The sequence below is a fragment of the Zalophus californianus genome, chromosome 3 (genome assembly GCF_009762305.2).
Source record: "Zalophus californianus isolate mZalCal1 chromosome 3, mZalCal1.pri.v2, whole genome shotgun sequence".
Classification (NCBI taxonomy): domain Eukaryota; kingdom Metazoa; phylum Chordata; class Mammalia; order Carnivora; family Otariidae; genus Zalophus; species Zalophus californianus.
In genome coordinates, this window is record NC_045597.1 from 115,011,939 (window position 1) to 115,035,209 (window position 23,271).

Sequence of the window (23,271 nt, forward strand, 5' to 3'; positions counted from 1 at the left end):
AGGGGTCTCTACTTTCATTTTGAGGGTTCAGCCCAAGTGTGAGGGCACACAGCATACAGCTCTTCCCTTAAGTCCATTTGGCACAGCTGAGAATAGGCTAGGAGATTTCTTTAAAGATTATTGAGAGCCCAGGGTAACAAAGGGGAAATAAACAAAGACAGCAAAGAACTTTAGGTAATCTGTTTTACTCATCTTTAGCTTGAGGTCCCTATTGCATGTTCTGTTGCCTCCAAATAGACATCACTTCGATGCCTTGTCATCTTTAGATTCCAAAGGCAAAACTATCCAGATGCAGCCATTACATTATTTTAAGGCCTTTGGAATATGAAGGTAGTACACATCTGTATCTGGCATGTCCAAGCTGAGACCTGGATCCTAATATTTTTTGAAACCTTGATAATTAAGAGGATAAAAAAATAAAGAGCTTCTGTCATTAAAAGGCAAAAGTCATTTACTTATAGAGTTAATTCTTTTGGACCTAGAATTACATTCAAGTCAAAATGTTGGTAATGTAAGTATCCTCTTCTAAATGAAGTTGTTTGAGACTAGTTCCAAGGAGCTAAACTTAGAATTTAAGATAATAAAAATTTTGTCCCTGTGGATGCTGAGTTGTATTCCTACATGCTTTCATTGCTTTTGGAGAGAATTCCCTTAACTAAGGAGGGAGCAATAATAATGATGGAGAACTGGGACTGTGCCTGGGTCTTGGACTTGCACTGAATCTCTATATATTCATCAAAGGGATGGAGGTTAAGAGATCATAGAATTGTTTTAATGGAAGAATTTGTGGGACTCTGGGCTTAATGCAAAATTTCAGGGCAGGTGACAAAGTGTGGCTGAGAGTTAATAATTAAAAAATAATAATAGTAAACATTTTTACTGGGCTTATTCTATGCCAGGCAGTGCTCTAATACTTAATGTGCATTATCTCATTAATCTTCCTAATAACTTCTGAAGTAACACGATTATCATCCCCATTTTACAGATGAGGCTATGGAGGCACAGAGAGGTTAGGTAGCTTGCCCAAAGTCACTCAGCTGGGAAGAAGTGGAGTTATGCTAGAAATCCATGGCATCTAGTTCCAGAGCCTGGGTCTTACTCTCCTTACTGTCCGTGGAAGGAAAGTGTCCATTTGTCTCCACCCCTACGGGAAACCCTGAGCTCTTATCAATGGCATTTCATCTCCCTTATGAAGCTGACTATTTCTGATGAATAGAAAAATGGGTGATTTCATATATTTATTTTTCTTCTGGCCACTTCATTGAACTCTTATATTAGGTCTATTAGCTTTTTAGCTAACTCTTATAATGGGGGAGGGGTGAATAATCATCTTTCCTGCAATTATGTATAATTTTGCCTCCTGTTTTTCTACAGCTATACCTCTCATTTCTGTTTGTTGCCTTACCACACTGGCTATAGTTTATGGACTAATAAAGTGGAATTATGTTTTAGAGTGGTATTGGAAGAATAAATATGAGAGCAGTGTGTCTAGGGGCAGAATCAGCAGTGAGGAAGCTACTGCAGTAATTTTGGTGTGATGTCATAACGGCTTAGTCTGGGATGATTGTTAAGGACATAAAAGGAAGGGATATATAGGAAAGACATTTTAGATAAAGAATTTGCTGGATTTAGTGATGTGGGTGAGCAGTAAATAAATACATCTTACCTGAAATCTAGTGCTCTACCTGATGGTGACAATTTGTAATGGATGTTAGTATCTATTGAAAACATGTATCTGAAAACATCTAAAAGGAGCTAGGAGAGGGACGCCTTGGTGGCTCAGTCGGTTAAGTGTCCAACTCTTGATCTCAGCTCAGGTCTTCATCTCAGGTTCATGAGTTCAAGCCCCTCATTGGGCTCCATACCCAGTATGGAGCCTACTTTAAAAAAATGAAAAATAAATAAAAGGAGGTAAGAGGAAGGAAATGAATCACAAATCTCAGTGTATGACAGCTTTAGCAGATAGATAGATGAGAGAGAGAAAGAGAGAGTCTATTCTATATCTATCCATCATCTATCTATACATCTATATATCTAGGGATCTATCCATCTCTGGATAGACCTGTCTATTGATCTACTTTTGAAAATCAAATCTCCATGGTTCAACCTTTGATCCTTGAACTATCTGGCCCATTGCTTGTCTGTCCGCTCAAGACCCGCAAGCTTCTTTTTTCCCCTCAAAACCACCATTATCCTTACCCTCTCATTTTTCACACATTCCATTCCCTATTCTTCCACCACCTTAGTTTAAATGGCATTTGCTCAGTGAGCCCTCCCCAATCACCTCAGTGCTCCAACCCATATCACCCCGCATCCTGCACTTTTTCTTTCCAAAGTATTTGCCACAGTTGCGATTCAATAGGTATTTGTAGGTCTGTGATATCCACTTCCCGCACAAACTCATCAGCTCTGTGAGGGCATGAACCAAGCCTGTGTTTGTTCCTGCTGTATCCCTAGCGCCTAGCACAGTGCCTGGCATACGGGACACAATCCTAATGCTTATTAAATTTTTCTTAAATTATTGACACATGTCTAGAGCTTTTCCAGTTTCTGGGGTAACATTTTGTCTGTTGGGTCCCACTGGTCTTCACAGCAAGCCTGTGAGAACTACGGATATGGGACATTTTACTGGCACCTTACAGGCAGCCTGTACTCTCACCTGCATGACCTCATGTGGCGTTTGCTTACACCGTCATAATTTACACCCGCGCAGAACTGATCTCCCAATACAACATGCTCTTTGCACACGTGGGTCCTTCTCTCTGCTGAGTATGTCCCCGCATTGTGGACACCACTTTGCCCCAGCCAGGCCCTCTTACCAGCTGTGCTCCCCTCCCCAGCCTCCAGGAGTGTTAGCTGGGAACAGTTCCCAGCCAGGAGGGTGCAGCACACAGCCAGTGACTGACACAGGGGTAGACAACACTACCCCTTGCCTCAAGGTGGGACAGTTTGCATGCCAAATTTTCTGGTAGGACCAGGCTGAAGCCAGTCTTCTGTGGAACCACTGTCTTATGCCTCACTCCCTGCTTCCCTCCCTCTTCAAGAACCCACTTCCCTGGGGACGCCCATCTCAGGCTCTGCTTCTAGGGAGCTCAACCCAAGACAGCTGCTTTGTCCACCTTACACACCTCACTTCACTCTACAGAGCTTCTCCACCAGAGGAAATCTTCCTATGCCTGGAAGGAGGCACCCTGGAGCCAGGGGTCCCAGCAGGCTGGGCAGGTATGGTGGGATCTCTACAGAGTCAGTATTTATAGAGGCCATTCTGCTAATGTCCAGAGATAAGAAGCCATGAAAGGACCTTCCCTGAGTCAGTGAGGCATGTGCCTTCATTCTTTGGTGAGCTGGCCCTCCTGGTGGAAGAGAAGCAATAGTCACTCCTTCAACTTTCTTCTCCCACTCCTTATGCCTGAAAACAGAGGAAGGGGCATCTTTGGGTTATATACAGGAGCTTGCAGTGATGTGGCCGCACACTCTCAGGTCCTGCCACCTCTGCATCCCTTGATGTCCAGGCTCCAAACAGAGAGGCCTCATGAGAACCTAGAACCGTCTTCCACCTGCCTGAGGCCTGCCTCCCTCTTCAGGGTAGTGACAGTGGCATGTCTGCCCACCCCTCCCCCCGGGAGAGACCCTATATCTCTCCCACAAGAACATGGCTTTCCTCTGTAAATGCTGCAGGTCCACTCTTCCGAATGTACAAAGGCAAGCCCAAACATTCACACAGTTATTTTCCAAGTCTTTGTTCCTCCACTGGGAACACAGTGTCTTGCTTCTCTTGCTTCTCTTAGTAGCTCCTGTGCTATCAAGAAGATACATTTCATTTTTGAGTTAGAGGAGGCCTTAGAGCTCCTAGGACAGAATCTTGTGATCAATCTCATCAAATGAATGAATAAATATTCTCTTTTGATTAGGATTTTGCAGTAACTCAACCCAAAGTGTATTAAGGTGGGTTTGCTAGCTAAAGCCAATGTTATATTTATATATTTTTTAAAAGATTTATTTATTTATTTTAGAGAGAGAGCAAGAGAACATAAGCTGGAGGAGCAGAGGGAGAGGGAGAGAATCTCCAACAGACTCCCAGCTTAGCGTGGCGCCTGACACGGGGCTTGATCCCATGACTTTGAGATCATGACCTTGAGATCATGACCTGAGCTGAAACCAAGTTGGAGACTTACCTGACTGAGCCACCCAGGCTCCTCATATTTATATTTTAAAGTAGGGATGCCTATAGTTGTCCTCAAAGTCTATTAAGTAGAAAGACATCTTTTGTTTTTTAAATCTATTCCTATGAGCCAGCACCTGGCTGGCTCAGTCGGTAGAGCATGCAACTCCTGATCTCAGGACTGTGAATTCAAGCCCCACCTTGGGAGTAGAGATTGCTTAAATCTATTCCTACGGCTTACCAGACATTTTGAAGATAGGAAGAGAATAGGCTATGATGAGAGCTGTCCAGGTGGAATGAAAACGTTTCACACAACACTTTGCTTTGTTCCCAGCATGGAAAATCCCCAAACCATTTCTAAATGTTTTTGGAACGAAGTGAGCCAGTCCTGGGCCCTCTCTGCCTGGTCCCAATCCTCTTCACCTTCTCACTGCCTTCTGCTTACAGATGGGGGTTGCAGATGGTCACAGAGCACGCGACCCACTTTCCAAAGGAGAGTGAAATATGTTCATCTTTTCAATGATGCACATTTTAAAAGAAGCAGACCTCTCTTTCTCCCTGCCTACCTTCTTCCCTTCTTGTGGTAGTCAATGGCCTTGATGTGTCCAGACCTGTCCTAGTCAGCTTGGGCAGCCATCACAGAGTACCATAGCCTGGGGTCTAAACAACAGAAATCGATTTTCTCACAGTTCTGGAGGCTGAGAAGTCCAAGGTCAAGTGCCAGCAGGGTCAGGTTCTGGTGAGAGCTTTCTTCCTGGCCTCTGATGGCTGTCTTCTCCCTATGTTCCTCACATGGTAGAGAAGGAGAAAGGGCTTTCTCCCTCTTGTTAGAAGGCCACAGTCCTATCAGATTAGAACCCCACTCTTATGACCTCGTTTAATTTAATTACCTTCCTAAAGATCCTGTATCTCCAGATCCAGTCACCTTGGAGGTTAGGACTCCAACATATGGATTTGAGGGGGACACAATGCAGTCCCTATTTACACCCTTGGCCCTGTAACTTTGCAGTCACCTCTCACTGTGTCTCTGGTCTCAGCCATGGGTTTGGTGTGACCGATGTTAGCAAATGTGAGGCAAGCAGAGGTTTGAAAAATACATGCACAATTACACTTAATCCCTTACGTGATTGGGCCTGCTCACTCTCACACCTGTCTCTTGCCCTGACACCATGACTGGCCTCCTCCCTGAGTGATGCGAGAGACATTTGGAGAAGAGTCAAGAGCATCGTAGAACCCACTGATAACCAGCCGATCCCCTGAAATATGAGGGAGCCCAGCCGAGGTTAGCAGGGTCCAGCCTAGTTTAGTTTAGCAGAACTGCCAGGGACCCCTGAGTCTGCTGAGAAATAATGAATGGTTCTTGTTTTATGCCACTGCATTTTGGAGTGGTTTGTTATTCAGCAGTAGCTAACTAGTATCGTCCCTCTGTTCCTAAATCCTTCCCTTCATTCTTTCTCTTTTATTTGTTTTTTTTTGTGTACTTGTTTGTGTGTCTTCCCTTACGTTTCTTCTTGTGTTAGAGTTTAAGGATTGAAGTATATCTCCAGATTTCTTGTGATTCCTGGTCACCTGAACTGGAATAGAAACCACCATTCTTCACAAGCCTTTTACCCTTCTTTACTTTTTTCTTCAGTGCTTGTATTACTGTGTGACATATCATGGCACATACTTATCATTTGTTTATCGTCTACCTCTCCCAGTAGGATGTAGGATGATGAGGGCTTCGATTATGTCTATCCTGTCACTATTGCATCCCCAGCACCCAGAACAGTATCTGGCATTTAGTGAGTATTTTACAAATATTTGCGGAGTGAATGAATGTCTGTGGATAGCTGTGGAATAAATGAGTCAATGAATAAATTTTTCAAAACACTAGAACAAAGATCTCCATCATATATATGTAATATATACATGTGTGTATATAAACATAAATATACACATATATAACTGAGTGCTTATAGTATGGATTAAATAGAAAAAAATTGGGTCCTAGAGTTCACGTTTTGATGCTGGTATTTTGCTGAGGTGGACAGATGAATACCAGTAAAAGTGGACAAAGAAACAACATAAACTCAATTAATTTTCATCAATCAGAATTAAAAAGCTGAATATTGCCAACGTGTATTGTAGGAGTAAGAAGTCCTTCAAATGGGGCTGGGGAATCATTTGTCAAATGGGTTCAAGCTGTCACCCTCCTCACAACTATGTGTTTATACTAGCAGAGCCTGGAAGCTTCACTAAAGTGTTTTCAGGGCTGGGTTTTTTAAGTAATATATCAAATTCATATCTTTTCTGGGTCAGTTTAAAGTATCTTCTCCAGTTAATTCTTTAAAGTTCAATTTATCTTCTCTCAAAAGGAAATGGGTCATTTAAGGAAAAAAATAGAGTCACCTTCAAGCTGTCTACAGGGCAGTTGGACCAAGCAAGTCAGTTGGCTTCCCAAAGCAGAGGCTAATGGTGGCAGGCCGACTGGTGGCCATATCAGGACTCTGTTAGCTCTGGATTTTACTGACTGTCATTAGGTAGTCTCTCTCTGTCTCTGTCTCTGTGAGTGTGTGTGTGTTAGAGAGAGAAGTTGGCAGAGAGGAACAGAAAGGGGGGACGTTTGTCTGGTAGAATTGAATCTGAAATGAGGGATATTATGGAAGGCATACAGTATTGAATACTGCTGTATCAGCAACAATTTGGGGAAGAATTCTGTAGGGGAAAGATGATGTCTCTCTTATGGCCTCTGTTACTCTCCAAGTTCCACTGATAGCAACATCATGGTGTTTTTCCAGTGCTTCCCCCTTCCTGTGACCTGCCCACTCACCCTCTCCCACCACAGTCCGCTTTAAGGGATTACTTCTGACAACCATGACTGTTGAACATGATGTTGCCCTTCAGCTTAGTTGATTTGTCCAACAGAGGAAACTTACCTGAGCTGAGCCCATCAGGATCCTTCCCCAGAGACTGATATTGGGGCTGAGAGAGACAGAGCTTTTGTAATTCTCCACCTTGTTGGATATACAAACTTTTGAGCTGGCAGAGCTGACTATTCTGTGATATAACCTAGAGAAGCCAAAGAACCCTATAGGCAAAGAGAAAAGGAAGAAAGCTTGTGCCCAGAAAGAAGCAAAGACAAGACAGAAAACTTTAAATATTCAAGTCCTTGATTCTAGTTTATTTCTGAGCCCAGTAGCAGTCCAGCCTTATTTTGTCAAGAATTACAATTAACTCCCTTTCTGCTTTTGCTTGAGCTAGCTCAAGTAGACTTCTGTTGCTTGCAACCCAAGAAATCCTAGGTGACACACCCTGGATTATGTACTTCCTTTGCTGCCATTTGAGGTATGTCCAGTTCCATGCCTGATGGGAGGTGATATCTCCCTCCCTCTGGCTCATGCTGCTAGGCTTCAAATGTCAGAGATCAAAGGAACCTAAAAGGCTGGAGATATTCATCCAAGTTTCCATTCATTAAAAAGGGCTATCTGTTTGGATCTGCTGGACAGTGAAGCCAGAGGGGGAGGATCAGAGATCCTGTGGAGAGAGTGATGAGTCTATCTCATTCTATCCCTGGATTCCTATCTCACTGATGTTTCTAACTGGGCTTAGAACTCTTCTTTCATCACATTACTCTCCTACTTAAAAACTTCTAGTGACTTCCCACTACCAGTTGAATACCACCCAGACACCATGATCTGTTGTCCAAGGCTCTCAATGATTTTGCATAAACTCACTTTCCATTTTTAGTCCCCAGATATCTCCATTCCACTTTGCACTTCCTGTTCCCTGAAGGTACAAGTGCTTGCATGTCTGGTATCTCTGTTACTTTAGTGGGAAGTCTATATCTGTACACTTTTCAGGGTTTGGTTCATGTTGACCTCCCAGAAAAATTATACACATCTACCTTCATACCAGTAGGGTAAGAGAAGCCTGCCTTCCCTGTATATAGTACAATATTGCAGGTTATTATTCTTTGTAACTTTGCCAATGTAATAGGCATTACTTTGGTTACTGATGAGGTGGAATAGTTTTTCATGCATTTAAGAATAATTTGTAATTCTTTTGTATATTGAGTTTTTATGCTCTGGGTTAGTTTTTCTATTATGCATTACAACTGACATATTGATTTATGAGAATTCTTTATTAACAATATTGACTCTTTGTCATATATGTTGCAAAAACCTTCCTTAGTGGATTGTTTTATTTTATTATTGTGTATGACTTTTGATGTGTAGGATTTTGTATTTTTTTTAGAGATTTTATTTATTTATTTGATACACACAGAGAGAGAGTGAGAGTGAGTGAGTGAGCACAAGCAGGGGGAGCAGCAGAGAGAGAGAGAGAGAAGCAGGCTTCCCCCTGAGCAGGAAACCTGATGCAGGGCTCGATCCCAGGACCCTGGGATCATGACCTGAGCCAAAGGCAGACGCTTAACTAAATGAACCACCCTGGTGCCCCTGGGATTTTGTATTTTTGCAAAGTTTAATATATTGCTTTTTTCCTTTGATGATAGATATCTTAAGTTTTTTTTGTGTGTGGGGGGGGTTTATTTATTTATTTATTTTTGGCTTAGAATGGTTGTTGTTTTTCTTTTATCTCTGTATATCTTATCTCCCAACTAGACTGAAACTCTTTGAGAGAAGGGTCTGTTTCCAAAGTTATACTGCTTAATTCTACTCTCTGCCATATTTCAGTATAAGTGATAGTAAGTGACAGTTAATTCATTTATTGGTTGTTAAGCCTTCTAAGATGGTCCCAGTGATCTGTGCCTCCTGTTATTCACACCTAAGGGGAATACCCTCCTTTTGAAAGTGTGCTGGACCAGTGATTTGCATCTAATCAATGGAGCATGACAAAAAGAATGGATAAGATTAAGCTATAAGAACTGTGATATTTGGGGTGCCTGGGTGGCGTAGTTGGTTGAGCATCCCACTCTTGGTTTCAGCTCAGGAGCTCAGGAGCTCAGGTCATGATCTCCGGGTGGTGGGATCCAGCCCCAGAGCAGGACTCTGCACTCAGTGGGGAGTCTGCCTCCCCTCTCCTTCTGCCCCTCCCCCTGCTCATGAGGGAGCACGCTCTCTCTTTGAAATAGATACATAGATCTTAAAAAACAAAAACAAAAACAAAAACTGAGAGCTGTCTTGTTTTTTCTCTCTCACTTGTTCTGTTGATGCCTATTGCTCTTGGGAGGTTTACATGACAAGGAGTAGCCAATGGTCAGTAAGGAATGGAGTCCTACCAGAAACCACAAGAGCAAGCTTGGAAGTGGATCCTTCCCTAGTTGAGCCTCGAGATGGTTATAGCCCTGGCTGTATTAGAGAGAGAACCTGGGCCACAGAGCTCAGCTAAGTGATGCCCAGATCCCTGACTCACTGTGAAGTAACAAATGTTTTAAGCTTCTAGGTGTTGGGGTAATTTGTTACACAGTGATAACTAACACAATTGTTGAAAGAAAAAAAAAAAGCTTTTTCTCTTTGGATACTTTTCCTTTGACTTTTATTGACCCCCCTCCCATCTCATTTACTAACTCAAAAAGTAAAGGAGCACCTCTATAGGGAACAACATCAACCTTGGAAATCTCAGGTGTCTTTAACATATTTCCAAGACATTGATTGCTGAGGGTGATGCTGTGTTTCTTCACTGTGGATCATAGAACATGTTTATATTTATTCCTCTTTCCCATAGTGTCTGAGGAGGATGGAGATGCTGACTAGAGGAGCCCCCTGTGCTTTGCTGAGCATTGCGATGAGTTTGGGGTTACAAGCCTGGGACAGAGCTGGGACACCATGGATTATTGGCTCTGCGCTGGGGATGAACTGGGCAGGGGAAGTCAGGAGCAGGAGAGAAGAGTCATGTGGGCGTCAGGAGGGAAAGGGACCTTTTGTGGTGCACAGTGGAGATGGTATTTTGAAGGTATGAAGTGTCTAGTGATTTTTAAGTAGTTCACTGTGGGGTGTGCAATAGAAATCCCTCATCTATGATTCCTGGGACATTTTAAGTAAAGTTTACATTACTTCTTCATCCTTTCCTGGGAGTGGATGTTTGAGAGGAACTTCCAATGTGGAATTCTCTCTCCAGATGGCGTCTGAATGGACTTAGGCACAGTTGCTGGAAGATGAGGGAGTTGTCAATCCACAGGCCACATTGGGATTGTGCTGAGGTGGCTCTCAAAAGGGCAGGGCGTCCCTGCCCCTCACCTCCTGATGCTCGGCTCCTAACCAGGGCTTGGTGCCTGCTGTCCGCATTCTACCCTGGGATTGCCAGCGCCCAGTCATGGTGCCCCCACTCCCACCCCTGAGACGCAGAGTTTGGCTTTTCTCTCTCATCTCCTCTCCCTCCTTACAATAAGTGGTTTTGCCTCTTATTCGTCCAAAGCCCTGAATTTTTTTCTATGAGAATTAATACTAAAATTCTAATCTAGTACAATGAATCTCAGTTGATGTGTTGGCTAGACAGAGAACGGGCTTTCGCCCTCAGATCAGCTAATGTCCTGTTAAAGGGAGGTGATCTCTGCATCTTCCCCACTGAGCTGGGTTACATGGACATCTTGAACTGAGGCGCTGTATCTTAAAAGACATCCAAATTTTCTATTCCGTGGCAATAGGTGAGTTTTGCTGGTTTTCAAGGGATTTTTCCAACATCTTTAAAAGTATTTTTAGGGGTGCCTGGGTGGCTCAGTCGTTAAGCGTCTGCCTTCAGCTCAGGTCATAACCCCAGTGTCCTGGGATTGAGTCCTGCATCGGGCTCCCTGCTCAGCAGGAAGCCTGCTTCTCCCTCACCCTCCACTCCCTCCACTCCCCCTGCTTATGTTCCTGCTCTCACTGTCTCTGTCTCTGTCAAATAAATAAAAAAAAAAAATCTTTAAAAGAAAATAAAAATAAAAATATTTTTATCTGTTCATTTGGTTTATAATCTTCATTGGGGCCAGGTATTTTTTTGTACTTACAGGAATGAAGCTGGGCCTGGGCAATCAGAAATGATTAAACCCACACAGCAGGGACCTGCAGACCCCAGGGTCTGAGTTAAATGGCCATTCCAGTGACTGTGGAAGACAGGGAGCTGATGTGAAAATTGAAGCGATTACCTAGATCACTCAGATAGAAGAATTTCTGAAGCTTTTTTTTCCTTGAACAATCCAGATATTGCTTCAATTTATACTTCTTACTGGCAGTAGAGACTGGGACAGAAACTGCTCTCTAGGAGTGAGCTGAATAGAGAGAAGCAGTGTGCTCACAAAATGATTCTGATAAGTCAGGAGAAAATGGGGGTGTGGGGGAGAACTCAAGGCTTTGGCCTTGATTTCTACTGGGCTCAAATCAAAGTGAGACTGTTCATCGTTGCCTGAATGATCCAGATAATTCTCCACTTTCTGTTTCATCTCCAGCAGTGATGCTTGAGGGCCATGCTGGTGTTGCTGGTGGAAGCCTTGGATGAAATTGTGGCTAGGGAACTTCGAGTCTGTTTGAGTCCCTTACCCTGTGCTACCCAGCGAGTTGGCTAACTACCTTTCAAGGACCCGTAAATCCGTGCTTGGGGAAGACCTTGCCAGGGCAGGAAAGAGAGGAGTGGAGTGGGTAACTGTTCTGGAAGAGCATACCACACCTGTTAATTTAAGCAGGAACCAACATCAGGGCAGCAGGACTTAATCATTCCCTTAGGCAAATGAATCATCCACTAGGGTCCTTGGGGAATTCATTTCTGTAATGGAAAATTCATATTTTTGAATGAATGAATGAATAATATATGAATGTATGAAAGACATTTATTGAGTTGCTACTTTGTGCCTGGCATCATGCCAAGCCTTGGAATAATTAACTTTATATTAATAGATCTCCTTTTTTTTTCTTCTTCTCACGTTTTCTTGGGAGGGGTGATTCCCCCAATCTCTTCACAATCTCTCCCAGACTTTACTTCCAAACCATTTTCTCATAGATCTCTCTTTTAAGTCTCACTTATTTAGAATAGGTAATATTTTTAGTGCCATATCAACAGATGGGCTTTAAAAAAAATCATTCAGAGAAGCTGAATACATTTTCCAAAGTTATAGAACTCATTAGCAGAAGAACAGGAATGAAAAATGTAGGTCTTGAGCCCAAGGCTCCATCTACAATGCAACTTATTTTCAGGTTCATATATTTATTCATTTGTCCTTGCCATTATCATGATCATGATGGACATGGATTGATCATTCAGAAAATACCTATCAAGCATGTAAATAATGCATGAGCCCCACAACATAGATGCAGGAGCAAGACACACACAAGACATTTAACAGAAAGAATTGTGAAATGGAAAACACTAAAGAATGGTACCAGACAATAATAGGAATGTCATTTCAAGGCAGCAAGTGCTCAGGTGCTGAAGCAGAGAGCCCTGTGGGCTAGAGCTGTTCAGGAAGGTTTTCAAAGGTCAATTTCTTGTTCTTTTGATGTTATATATTTTTAGAAATTGAGATACAATTGACATATTGTATTAATTTCAGGTACACAACATAATGATTTGATATATGTATATATTGTGAAGTGATCACCACAATAAGTTTAGTTAACATCTGTCCCCATACATAGTGACAAATTTTTTTTCTTGTGATGAGAGCTTTATTCTTTTAGCAACTTTTAGATAGGCAATACAGTATTGTCAACTCTCATTACCATGTTGTACATTACATCCCTAGGACTTATTTATCTTATAACTGGAGGTTTGTACTTTTGACCCCTTTCTTCTGATTCCCCCACCCCCACCCCATGCCTCTGGCAACCACCAACCTGTTCACTGTGTCACTGAGTTCGTTTTTGTTTGTTTAGATTCCACATGTAAGTGAGATCATATAGTAGCTCTCTTTCTCTGTCTGACTTATGTCACTTAACATAATGCCATCAAGGTCCATTCATGTTGTTGCAAATGGCAGTATTTCCTTTTTTATGGCTGAATAATATTCGTGTGTGTGTGTTCTTTACTCATTCATTTGTTGATGGGCACTTGAGTTGTTTCCATATCTTGGCTATTGTAAATAATGCTGCAATGAGCATAGGAGTACATAGATCTTTTTGAGACAGTGATTTCATTTCCTTCGGATATACCCAGAAGTGGGATTGCTGGATCATATGGTAGTTCTATTTTTAATTTTTTTTGAAGGACCTCTATACTGTTTTCCATAGTGGTTGCACCAATTTATCTTCATACCAACGGTACACAGGGGTTTCTATCTTTTTAAAATTATGGTAAAATATACCACAATAGTTATTGAGAATAATACTGCTATGAACATGGGTGTACAAATATCCGAGTCCCTGATTTCAATTCTTTGGAATATATATATGCAGAAGTAGAATTGCTGGATCATATGCTAATCTATTTTTAATTTTTTGAGGAGCTGTTAAACTGTGTTCCATAGTGTCTGCACCATTTTATGTTCCCACCAACAGTGCACAAGGGTTTCAATTTCCCCACATCTTCTTTAACACTTATTTTCTGTTTTTGTTGGTGGTGTTCTATAACAGCCTTTCTAATGGATGTGATGTAGTATCTCATTGTGGTTTTGACTTGTATTTCTGTAAGATTAGTGATATTGAGCATCATTTTCTGTGCTTATTGGCTTATCTTCTTTGGAGAAATACCTATTAAAAGTCCTTTGCCCATTTTAAAATCAGATTTTCTTTTATTGTTGATTTGTAGTAGTTCTTTTTTTTTAAGATTTTATTTATTTATTTTACAGGGAGAGACACAGCGAGAGAGGGAACACAAGCAGGGGAGTGAGAGAGGGAGAAGCGGGCTCCCCACTGAGCAGGGAGCCCGATGCGGGGCTCGATCCCAGGACCCTGGGATCATGACCTGAGCCGAAGGCAGACACTTAACGACTGAGCCACCCAGGCGCCCGATTTGTAGTAGTTCTTTATACAGTCTAGATACCCCTTAATATGATTTACAATATGTGATTTACAAGTATTTTCTTCCATTCTGTGAGTTGCCTTTTCACTCTGTTAATAGTGTCCTTTGATACACAAAAGTGTATCATTTTGATGTGGTTCAGTTTATCTATTTTCTCTTTTGTTTTCTGTGCTTGGGCATCTCTTCAATTTTTTTAAGCCCAGGCAACAACAACAACAACAACAACAACAACAACAACAACAACTAACATTCAAGGGTTTATACTATGTGCATGTCAGGCACCATGCTAGGTGCTTTAAAAGTATTATTTCTTCTAATTTCCTCAAAACCTCTATGAGATGTTTATTATTCCAATGACAGAGATAAAATTGAGTCTTAAATTAAATACCTTGCTGTGGCTCCCACATCTATTAAGTGGCAGGGCTGGGATTCTTATTCAAGTGGAGCTTCCTTCTAGGTTGGACTCCTTATTCAACATGCTGCCTACTATGCACTAGATGCTAGAGACATAAAGATGAGGCAGAAATCATTGCCCATGAGAGTGTAGTGATAGAGATGTGCATAGAAGATTATGAGGACAACAAGGAGGACACCTACCCTTTGTGGATGTTTAGTAAGTCAGGGAAGCCTTCCTAAGGAGGGATGGTTGAGTTGAATCAAAAAGGAAAAGGTAGCACCAGAAAGGGAGAGTGGACATCTAATTGTTTGGCCAGCCCTGCACCATGTTCTTTTTCTGGGAATAGCATCCCTCTTCTTTTGGGAACTTTCCCACCATGGTATTCCTCAAAGATCTTACAAAGTTCCTGACTCTGATTGAGTGGTCTAGGGCTAGACAGCTAAGCCCATGCCAATCACAGACTAGTTGTTTTTTTTTTTTTTCCAAACCAAAACTCCAAGCAAACATCTAACCTTATCTACTGGTAGAAATTGAAGGGTGAATCCCAGGGACTCTTGGCAGCTGGGTTTCCTGACATTTGGGAGGGATGATCTGGAGTGCGAAAGAATGAGGCCAATACAAAGAGGAAACAGGGACAAGAGATAGAGTGCCTTGGTAGCCTGCCTTTTCCCTGACTCTTTAATCATTTTTTAGAATAAGCAAGATAATCTGGATTCTTCTGATAAATTCTCCTTTTGCCACAGTGGCTCCAGTTGGGTTTCTATTACTTTTTACTCTGTGAGCCTTATTTAATATACTTACTTAGTAATAGGCACGAATGGGTGACCCCTAGAGAGCAAATGGCTTAAACAAAGTATCAGAACAAGCAGAGCAAGAGGTGATCGGAGGAAGCCACAAGTAGTTTGGTATTTGTCAGTGTGTAAACATTAAGACAAGAAGCGTAGGAAATGAGGCCAATAAGTAGGCAAAAATCTGATCATGGGGCCTATATTACGCAAAGGACTTTAGAACTTGATCCTATATATATTCTGTTCATTCTATAGGTTCTAAGTAGGCATTAGGCAGAGGTTCTGTAAACCTCACTATTATTAATAGTAATTAAGAGGTTCTTACCCAGGCAGCCACAGGCAGGCTTCAGTTGTCCCCAAATCCAATGAAATCGTGTGAAAAATCTATGGGCGTGTATAGTTTATTTGTTTTTGGTTTTTGTTATGGAAAATGTTCTGAGCTTTCATCAGATATTAAAGCAGTCCCTGACCCAAAATATGTTGTGAACTGGTTTGTGCAGGCATTTTGGGGAATGATGGCTTCAAATATTCACGCAAATCTCATTTTCCCCTTGATTTCCTCGCAACTCTTACAAAACCGTTCAGCACAGAGAAAATGCTCCATAACGTTTTTGCTGGACATTGTCTTAAGGGCTTCTCCTTGGAGATCATGAGAAGATGTAAAGAGATGATATAGGTCTGGTTTATATAGAGATTTTAACTGGGAATGCTGGATATGACCTCCACCCTCTTCCTGACCTGGGCAGCTAGACCAGAACTGCAGGCTTTCGGAGGTGGCACCTGGGGTACCACCGCTGTCCCCAAAAGCCAACTGTAAGTAGTAGCCTTGTCCTTCCACCGGCAGGCAGAGACTACAAGTCCCGGGATGCTCCACTCTCCAGCCGGGGGGGAGGGCGGGGCGGATCTCCGCAGTGACGTCACCATCCCGGGGCGAGCCGGAGGTAGGCGGGGCGAAGGGGCGGGCCGGGGAGGCGGTCGAGCGCGGTGGTGCTGATGCAGGATGGCTGAGCGCGCAGGAGCCCGGGAGGTCTGAGCCGGGCGAGGCTCGCTCCCTGCGCATCGCCTCGTCCGCCGGCCGCGTGGTCGCGGGCAGGTGGGCCTGGAGCGCCGCGCCGGGCTAGGGCAAGGCCAGGGAGGGCAGGTCTGCAGCCGGAGGGGCCGGAGGCTGATAGAAGCCTACCCGGTCTGGGAGCGGCCCGAGCTGCCCAGCCCGCCGAGTTCGCGATGACCTGCTGAAAAGCTTCATCGGAGGCTGCAGGAGGCGGCCTCACTGCAGGCGGTGCGGTTCGTGGCCTCCTCCCACGTCCTGCTGAGCCCCGGCCCCCCACCCATCCCCGCGCCCCCTCCCTGCCGCCGGCCGAGATGGCGGATCCAGCTGAATGCAGCATCAAAGTGATGTGCCGGTTCCGGCCCCTCAACGAAGCGGAGATTCTCCGAGGGGACAAATTCATCCCCAAATTTAAAGGCGACGAGACCGTGGTGATTGGGGTAAGTGTCCGGGACGTGTGGTTTCCCCTGCTGCTTCGCGCCGCAGCCGGGCGCCCGAACGCCCCAGACCGCAGAGGTGTTCGGCCGCCCCTTCGGACATCCCCCACAGGGCTGCCTTCTCGCGTAGACTAGAAGAGAAACCCCCTCCCCCACTCCCTATAGTTCGCTCCCGGGCGGTGGAGAGGTGACTGGGGGCGGCGGGGCGGGCCCAGGTGGCGAGAGTAGAGGTGGGGGGCGAGGGAAGGGTTCGGCGCCGCCATTGTTCTCGGGGTGGGGGCCGTCGTGGGCCTATTGTTCCCCGTCTTGGCCACGCCGCGTGGGTAGAGTGCTCGTGTTATCCTCAAGCGGGGTGCCCAGGCTCCCCTTAGAGTATGATCTCTGTAGCCCACAAATGATTCCAGGCATCAGTTCGATTTATCGAACACTTTACCTGTTCTTCTCACGACCTTAGCAAAAGGAAAAGAAAAAAAAAGGTACTGGAAAAATCCTAGCCTCGGCTGGGAGCTCCCACGCCGTGTAGACGCGGCTCTCCACGGCGTTTCACCTTGCCCTGCGTGCAGAAGGAAAGGGGTGTGGGGAACCCTGGTGGCCTTGGTGTCCCCGGGAAGGCCTGGTGTGTCTCCTGTTTCCTCTCAACCCAGGCTGCCCTGGATGTGGTCTCCGGGTCTGACCCCTCCCCAGTGAGGCCACCTCCCACCTGGTGTCCACAGACCGTCGGATGTGCTTCGCCCTGGGTGGAGATGTGTGCTCACATCTGTGGGGCTAAGGGCCTAGAGCGCAGCCAAATAGTCCCTCTCTGCCCAGGAGTAGAAGTTACTTTGTGTGGTTGGATCAACCCCCCCTCCTTCCCGCCCCCGATCTCCCTTCCTACCTTTCCCTTCCTCCCTTCTTCCCCTCCCCCCTCCCCACTTGGCTCCCTTTCTGCAGCCCGGGCTGCCGGTGGGGGCAGGGAATACCATTGGGTTTTAGTTCTTAAAGCAGTATGTCAATGAAATAAACCGGCCTTTCCCCCCGCCCTTTCACCCTCCGTTGTCCCCAGCGTGTGTAGCTGACGGTGCCCTCTTTGTATGCGAGCCGCGTGGGGAGGGACCGAGTTAATGGGAGCCTCCCGATCCCCGCTGACATATTCCTGGCAGCCCGCTCGAGGCTGCTGATGCAGCCTTCCCGTCCCCGGCATTGATTAAGTGATGTCATCCCGATTACTGAGCATGCTCCGGCTAACCCCCTCCCTCCGATTCCCCCAGTGGCTAGAGTATTTAGGTCAAGTGATTGACAGGTGACAGTTTATCGGGGGTCCCTGCCGGTGTCTGCCAAGGCTTTCTCAAGCACCAGAGGCTGACGTTTGCCGGCCCAAGCAGCCCCCAGCATCTTCCTTCACCAAGGTTGTGCCGCAGTCTCTGCGAACGGCCCGGGGGACTAGCAGGTGTTAGCAGAATGGTAGGCGGGTGCTCTCCGCGAAAGGGTAACGGAGGCAAGGCTCTGGCCTTTCCTCAGGGGCTTCATCTCGTACCCCCCTTAGAAAGGCAGCTCCTCTTGACGACCTCTTCTCCCCTCTCCATTTTCACAGTCATCGGGGAAACCATGACCTCCAAATGCTATCTGGATTGGTGTTTATTCTAAGAGCTGACCTATGAGGGCAGGGCAGAGGGCTTTTCTCTCTGCTCAGTGTTAATTTGACGAGAAGATGTATGCTACAATTATTCATGAGGAGGAAAATTCTCTACTTAATGGCAGATGTGGGATCAGCAGCCAGCACACGGGGCAGATAGTAGATTGTTTGGGTTACACCTCTCAGCTGGGATCAGCCTACAGTCTGATGTGCTATTTCCTGAGCCCGGCTGTAGTTTAGATAGAGTGGGAGTTACTGGGGACATCTAGTCCCTGCCCCTTACCTTGTAACAGATTTTTAAACAAATAGTTATGCAGCACTAGAACGTGTTCTGGTGACCCTATTTTTTTCCCCCAGAGGTTTTAAAGAAAAGACTAGAGAAGCTGTTTCTTCTTCTTCTTCCTCTCCTTCTTCCCCTGCCGCTGTCCCTTCCCCTCCCCCTCCTCCTTCTTCCTCCTCCCCCTTTCTCCCCTCCTCCTCTTCCTATTCTTTCACAGTCTTCTAAGAGTGATACACCAAGACTAATGAAATAGAGTAATAAATCATCCTCTTCGATCTGTGTCAAGGCAGAGATCCTAAGAACGATATTTCCCACCTAAGTATACATTAAAACAAAGTCACTATATACAATAAGTCATTTAAACAAAAAAATTGTGGATGTGAATACGCATGTAACTCTTCAACTGTGAAGTGAAAATTTTGATTCTCTTACTATAATCCTTTAATACAACAGCTTTGAATTTTCTTTAAGATAAGTTATTTTTTCATTGAAATAAAGCATTCATATAGAAAAGTGTTATCCTAGGGTACAGCTTAATAAAGCTTTTATTAGGTAACCACTCCCTTGTAACCACTTGTCAGACTAAGAAACAGACATTTTGGGGAAGTCCCATTAGGGTCCCTCCCAGTCACTAGCTCCCTTTTGCCTTAGAGTAACCATTCTTCTGACTTCTAATGCCATAGATTAGCTTATTTTTTTAAAAATAAACTTTATGTACATAAAACCCTATAGTATGTTTGCTTTGGTGTGTGGCTTCTTGCAGGCAACGTCATGCTTGTGAAATTGACCCACGTTGTAGTGTGCAGCCGCAGGTTGTCCATCCTCCTTGTTCTGTAGCATCCCATTGTATGAATGTACCACAATTTATTCATCCATCAGCTGCTGGCAGACATTTGGTTAGTTTCCACTTTGGGGTTAATATGGACAGAGCTGCTGTGAACATTGTTTTACACCTCTTTTGGTGAGAGTGCGTACAGAACAGAAGACTGTCAGATGCTGAAGATGTTGGGACTGGGGTTGGCATGTGCTAGGACCATTCCTATTTCTAACTAATAATGTGTAATTAAAGGAAATGACCATTCTAGCAGCCTGTATCATATTTTGTACACTGAGCGGAAGGGCTCCCATGTCAATTCGGTTGCAACCAGCCCATATGGTTCCGTTACAGGTGGAGACTGCCTTAGGTGGGCATTTCTTTCCTTGCTTGTAGAGGGGCAGATTGCGGGGATGACCACAGAAGGCCAGAACCATCCAGAAATGTCAGTCATCTTCACTCCCAACAGATACATGTAAAAAATGAATTTCTGTGAAGTTAGCTATTAGTCTAAATAATTCAGAATCCCAAAATTCTTTTTTTTTTTTTTTTAAACCGGGTCATTTTTTTTTTCTTTGAAGTTCTGTTCAATTTTTATGGAGATGTATGCTAAGAGGGAGACTTTGGCAGGTGGAGTTTCTAGATTTGTCTTTTTAAGAAGATGTCCTGTCTTGGAGGAATCCTCTGCACCACTCTTGCATTTTTTTTCCAGCTCCTGGCAAAGCTTTCTTTCTTTGAGCACCCCCGCCACAGTCTCTCCCCACTTTGAACCCCTGTAGCATTATTATTATTATTTTTTAAAGATTTTATTTATTTATTTGACAGAGAGAGAGATAGCGAGAGCAGGAACACAAGCAGGGGGAGTGGGAGCGGGGGAAGCAGGCTTCCTGCCCAGCAGGGAGCCCAATGTGGGACTCGATCCCAGGACCCTGGGATCATGACCTGAGCCGAAGGCACACGCTTAACGACTGAGCCACCCAGGCGCCTGAACCCCTGTAGCATTATTTTGTATATGATCTTGTAACTTTGTCGTCTTAGATTGCTATTAGTTTTATCATTGTCTAATGACATTGTAAGCCATGTACATAAATAAGGACCATCTGTGTTTTGCTTCTTTATACTTCCCAGGGCTTTGCCCACAGAAAGCACTTAGTAAGTATTTATTGATCTCTTTGTTGAATCTAGAAATCTACACTTTGGTATATTTAACTTACTTCATGGGCTCTTAATTGGCTGTAGGCTGCCGAGAGTAGTTAAAAAACCAGTTTTAAAGAGAAATGCTGTTCCTTTGAGCAGGCCTGGTAAGATAGCAGGATACCATAAGAAAATTGGGAAAGCACTACCTTCAGCTTTGTTAAAAATTAGGAAAGCTATTAACAGTGGTGGTGAGCTGGAAGTAGAGGGTGGGGATGGTCTAGTGATTAGAAAAGGGACTCCACATAAATTAATTCTTCAGAGGAAAAATGTTGGATTTATAGCATTTCTCGAAGTACTCCTCCATTAGCTGCTAAAAGGCCTGGTGAGTCAGCCAATACTCTGGTCTCTGACTATTGGTTCTGATGTATCTGTATTGATAGAAACCCTCTGTCTTGGAGAATTCCCAGTAAGTTTCTTTGAAATGGACTTTGACATTTCAGTTTCCTCATTTGGACCTTTCCTCTTGTTCAAAGTCCTAGGAAAGCGGTAAGTTCTGACCTATTTGACATCAGCCATGAGCTCTCAGCTGGTCAGTGGCATAGAAAGTGGCCTTCCTCTTCAGGAACTTAGATCAGTTGCAGGCAGTAGATAAGGCAAGAAGGGACCAAGACAGAGCAAATTCCAAGTTGGAGTTACTGTGGAGATTAAGGACTAAAGAAGTGAAGAAATATGGCTAAAATTTTTCTTTTTGTCATTGGTAATGGTCTTTAAAAGCAAGAACATTAAACAATTTTCATTTTAAATTTATATACAGTAAAAGCACTTTTTGGGGGATATAGTTCTATCCTAGTGGCTTTGACAAGTACAGAGTTGTGTGGCAATGCTGTATTAGTTTTTTTTTGCTGCTGTAACAGACAACTACAAATTAAAGGCTTAAAACTACACAAGTTAATTATCACCCAGTTTCCATAGGTCAGAAATCCATCAGATCAGCTGGTTTCTCTGTTTAGAGTCTCATAAGGTCAAGACCAAGCTATTGATAGGGCCATGTTCTGTTCCAGGGGAAAATCCATTTCTTTGCTCATTCAGGTTGGTGGCAGAATCCTTATGGTTGTAGGAGTGAGGTTCTGTTTCCTTGCTGGCTGCCAGGCCTGGCGGTTCTCAGCTTCTAGACTCATGGTTCATATCTCCCTTGCAACTTCCATGGCATGTCTCTTACTGACTCTTCTGCCTCCCCCTTCCACTTTTAAGGACCCATCTGATTATAGTGAGCCCACCCAGATAATCCGGCACCCTCTCTCCATTTTAAGATCAGCTGATTAGCAACCTTAATTACATCTGCAAAGTCCCTTTTACCCTGTAACATTCACGTATTCACAGATTCGAGGAATTAGAGTGTGAACATCTTTTGAGGCCATTATTCTGCCTACCACACACCAGCATACTCAAGATATAAAACAGTTTCGTTTACGCCCTCTCCCCAAAAGCCCTCATGCTACCCCTTTGTAGTCAAACCTTTTCCTCTCTCTTAACCCCCGACAACCACTTTCCTCTCTGTAATTTTGGTTTTTCCAGACTGTCATAAAAATGGAATCACATATCAAGGATATTTTTGAGCCTGGGTTCTTTTACTTAACTCTTTTTGAGATTTATGTTGTTGCATGTATCAACAGAGTATTCCTTTTTATTACTTAGTGGTAGTCCATTATATGGGTATAACACAGTTTGTTTATCCATTCCTTCCACTGAAGGACATTTGGGTTGTTTCCAGTTTGGAATGATGATGAGTAAAGCTGCTATAAGCCTTTGCATTTAGGTTTTTGTGTGAGTGTAGATTTTTATTTCTCTTGGGTAGGTACCCAAGATTATATCAATCATATTTAACTATATGTTTGACTCTAAGAAACTGCCAAACTGTTTTTCAGAGTGGTTGTATCATTTTGTATTCCTTCCTACAAGTAATATTTTAAGTCAGGATTTTAAAGAGTTTATTTGGTCACTTTGTCTAAGTGAACACCAACAGTAGCGTTCAGTAGTGTCGAGATAGATCAGTCCTTCGTTCTTCTGTGCCCTAAATTCAGAGATGTTTACGTTACTTGAAAATGAATTAGTGGCTTCCAGTAAACATACCCTCTGAAACCCTGGGATGAGTGAACACAAGAGAGTATCTATAATCTCACATGGGCCGCTGAGGCCACTCTCTGTTCAAGGTGAGCACGCAGTCGGTACTTCTTAAACAAATGGGGTTGGTGGAGGCAGCAGGGAGAGTCAGACACAACTGCGTGCAGTTTCACTAGCTAGCTCTGGGGCTGTTTTTCAAGTCGCTTAGCTTTTTGGGGCCTCAGTTTGATCATATTTAAAACAGATATAATTACTTATCTCACAGGGCCGTTAGAAAGAAATGAAATGAAGTGGTCACAAGGGCATCTAGCACAGAGAAAATGCTCAATAAATGCTAATTATTTCCCATGTTTTCCTATTTGCCTTGTAATTTTCTCAATTTTGAGAATTAGCTTTGCCCCCCAAAATTACTGCCCTTAACTCTATCCCCTGAAAACCCTTCTTCCACGCCTATTTCTTAGGCATCTGCTCACTCCCTTCTCCTGCTTGGAAGAGCCTCTTTTTTTCATCTTATTTGTGAAATTCCTACCCATCTGTGAAGGCTGAGCTCACGATCCGTTTATTTATAGACTATATCAGCTGATCCTTTTATTTGCAATGATCAT

General features: G+C 43.8%; 1 protein-coding gene across 2 annotated transcripts in view; it reads left to right on the top strand.

Annotated features, from left to right (window-relative positions):
* Window positions 1-16,167: 16,167 nt before the first annotated feature.
* Window positions 16,168-23,271, top strand: part of KIF5C (kinesin family member 5C) — a 147,908-nt gene continuing 140,804 nt past the window's right edge. For both annotated transcript variants that reach the window (XM_027589084.2, XM_027589085.2), the window contains exon 1: window positions 16,168-16,705. In XM_027589084.2, the coding sequence (XP_027444885.1) occupies window positions 16,580-16,705 (126 nt within the window). In that variant the 5' untranslated portion in view covers window positions 16,168-16,579. The remainder of the gene's footprint in view (window positions 16,706-23,271) is intronic.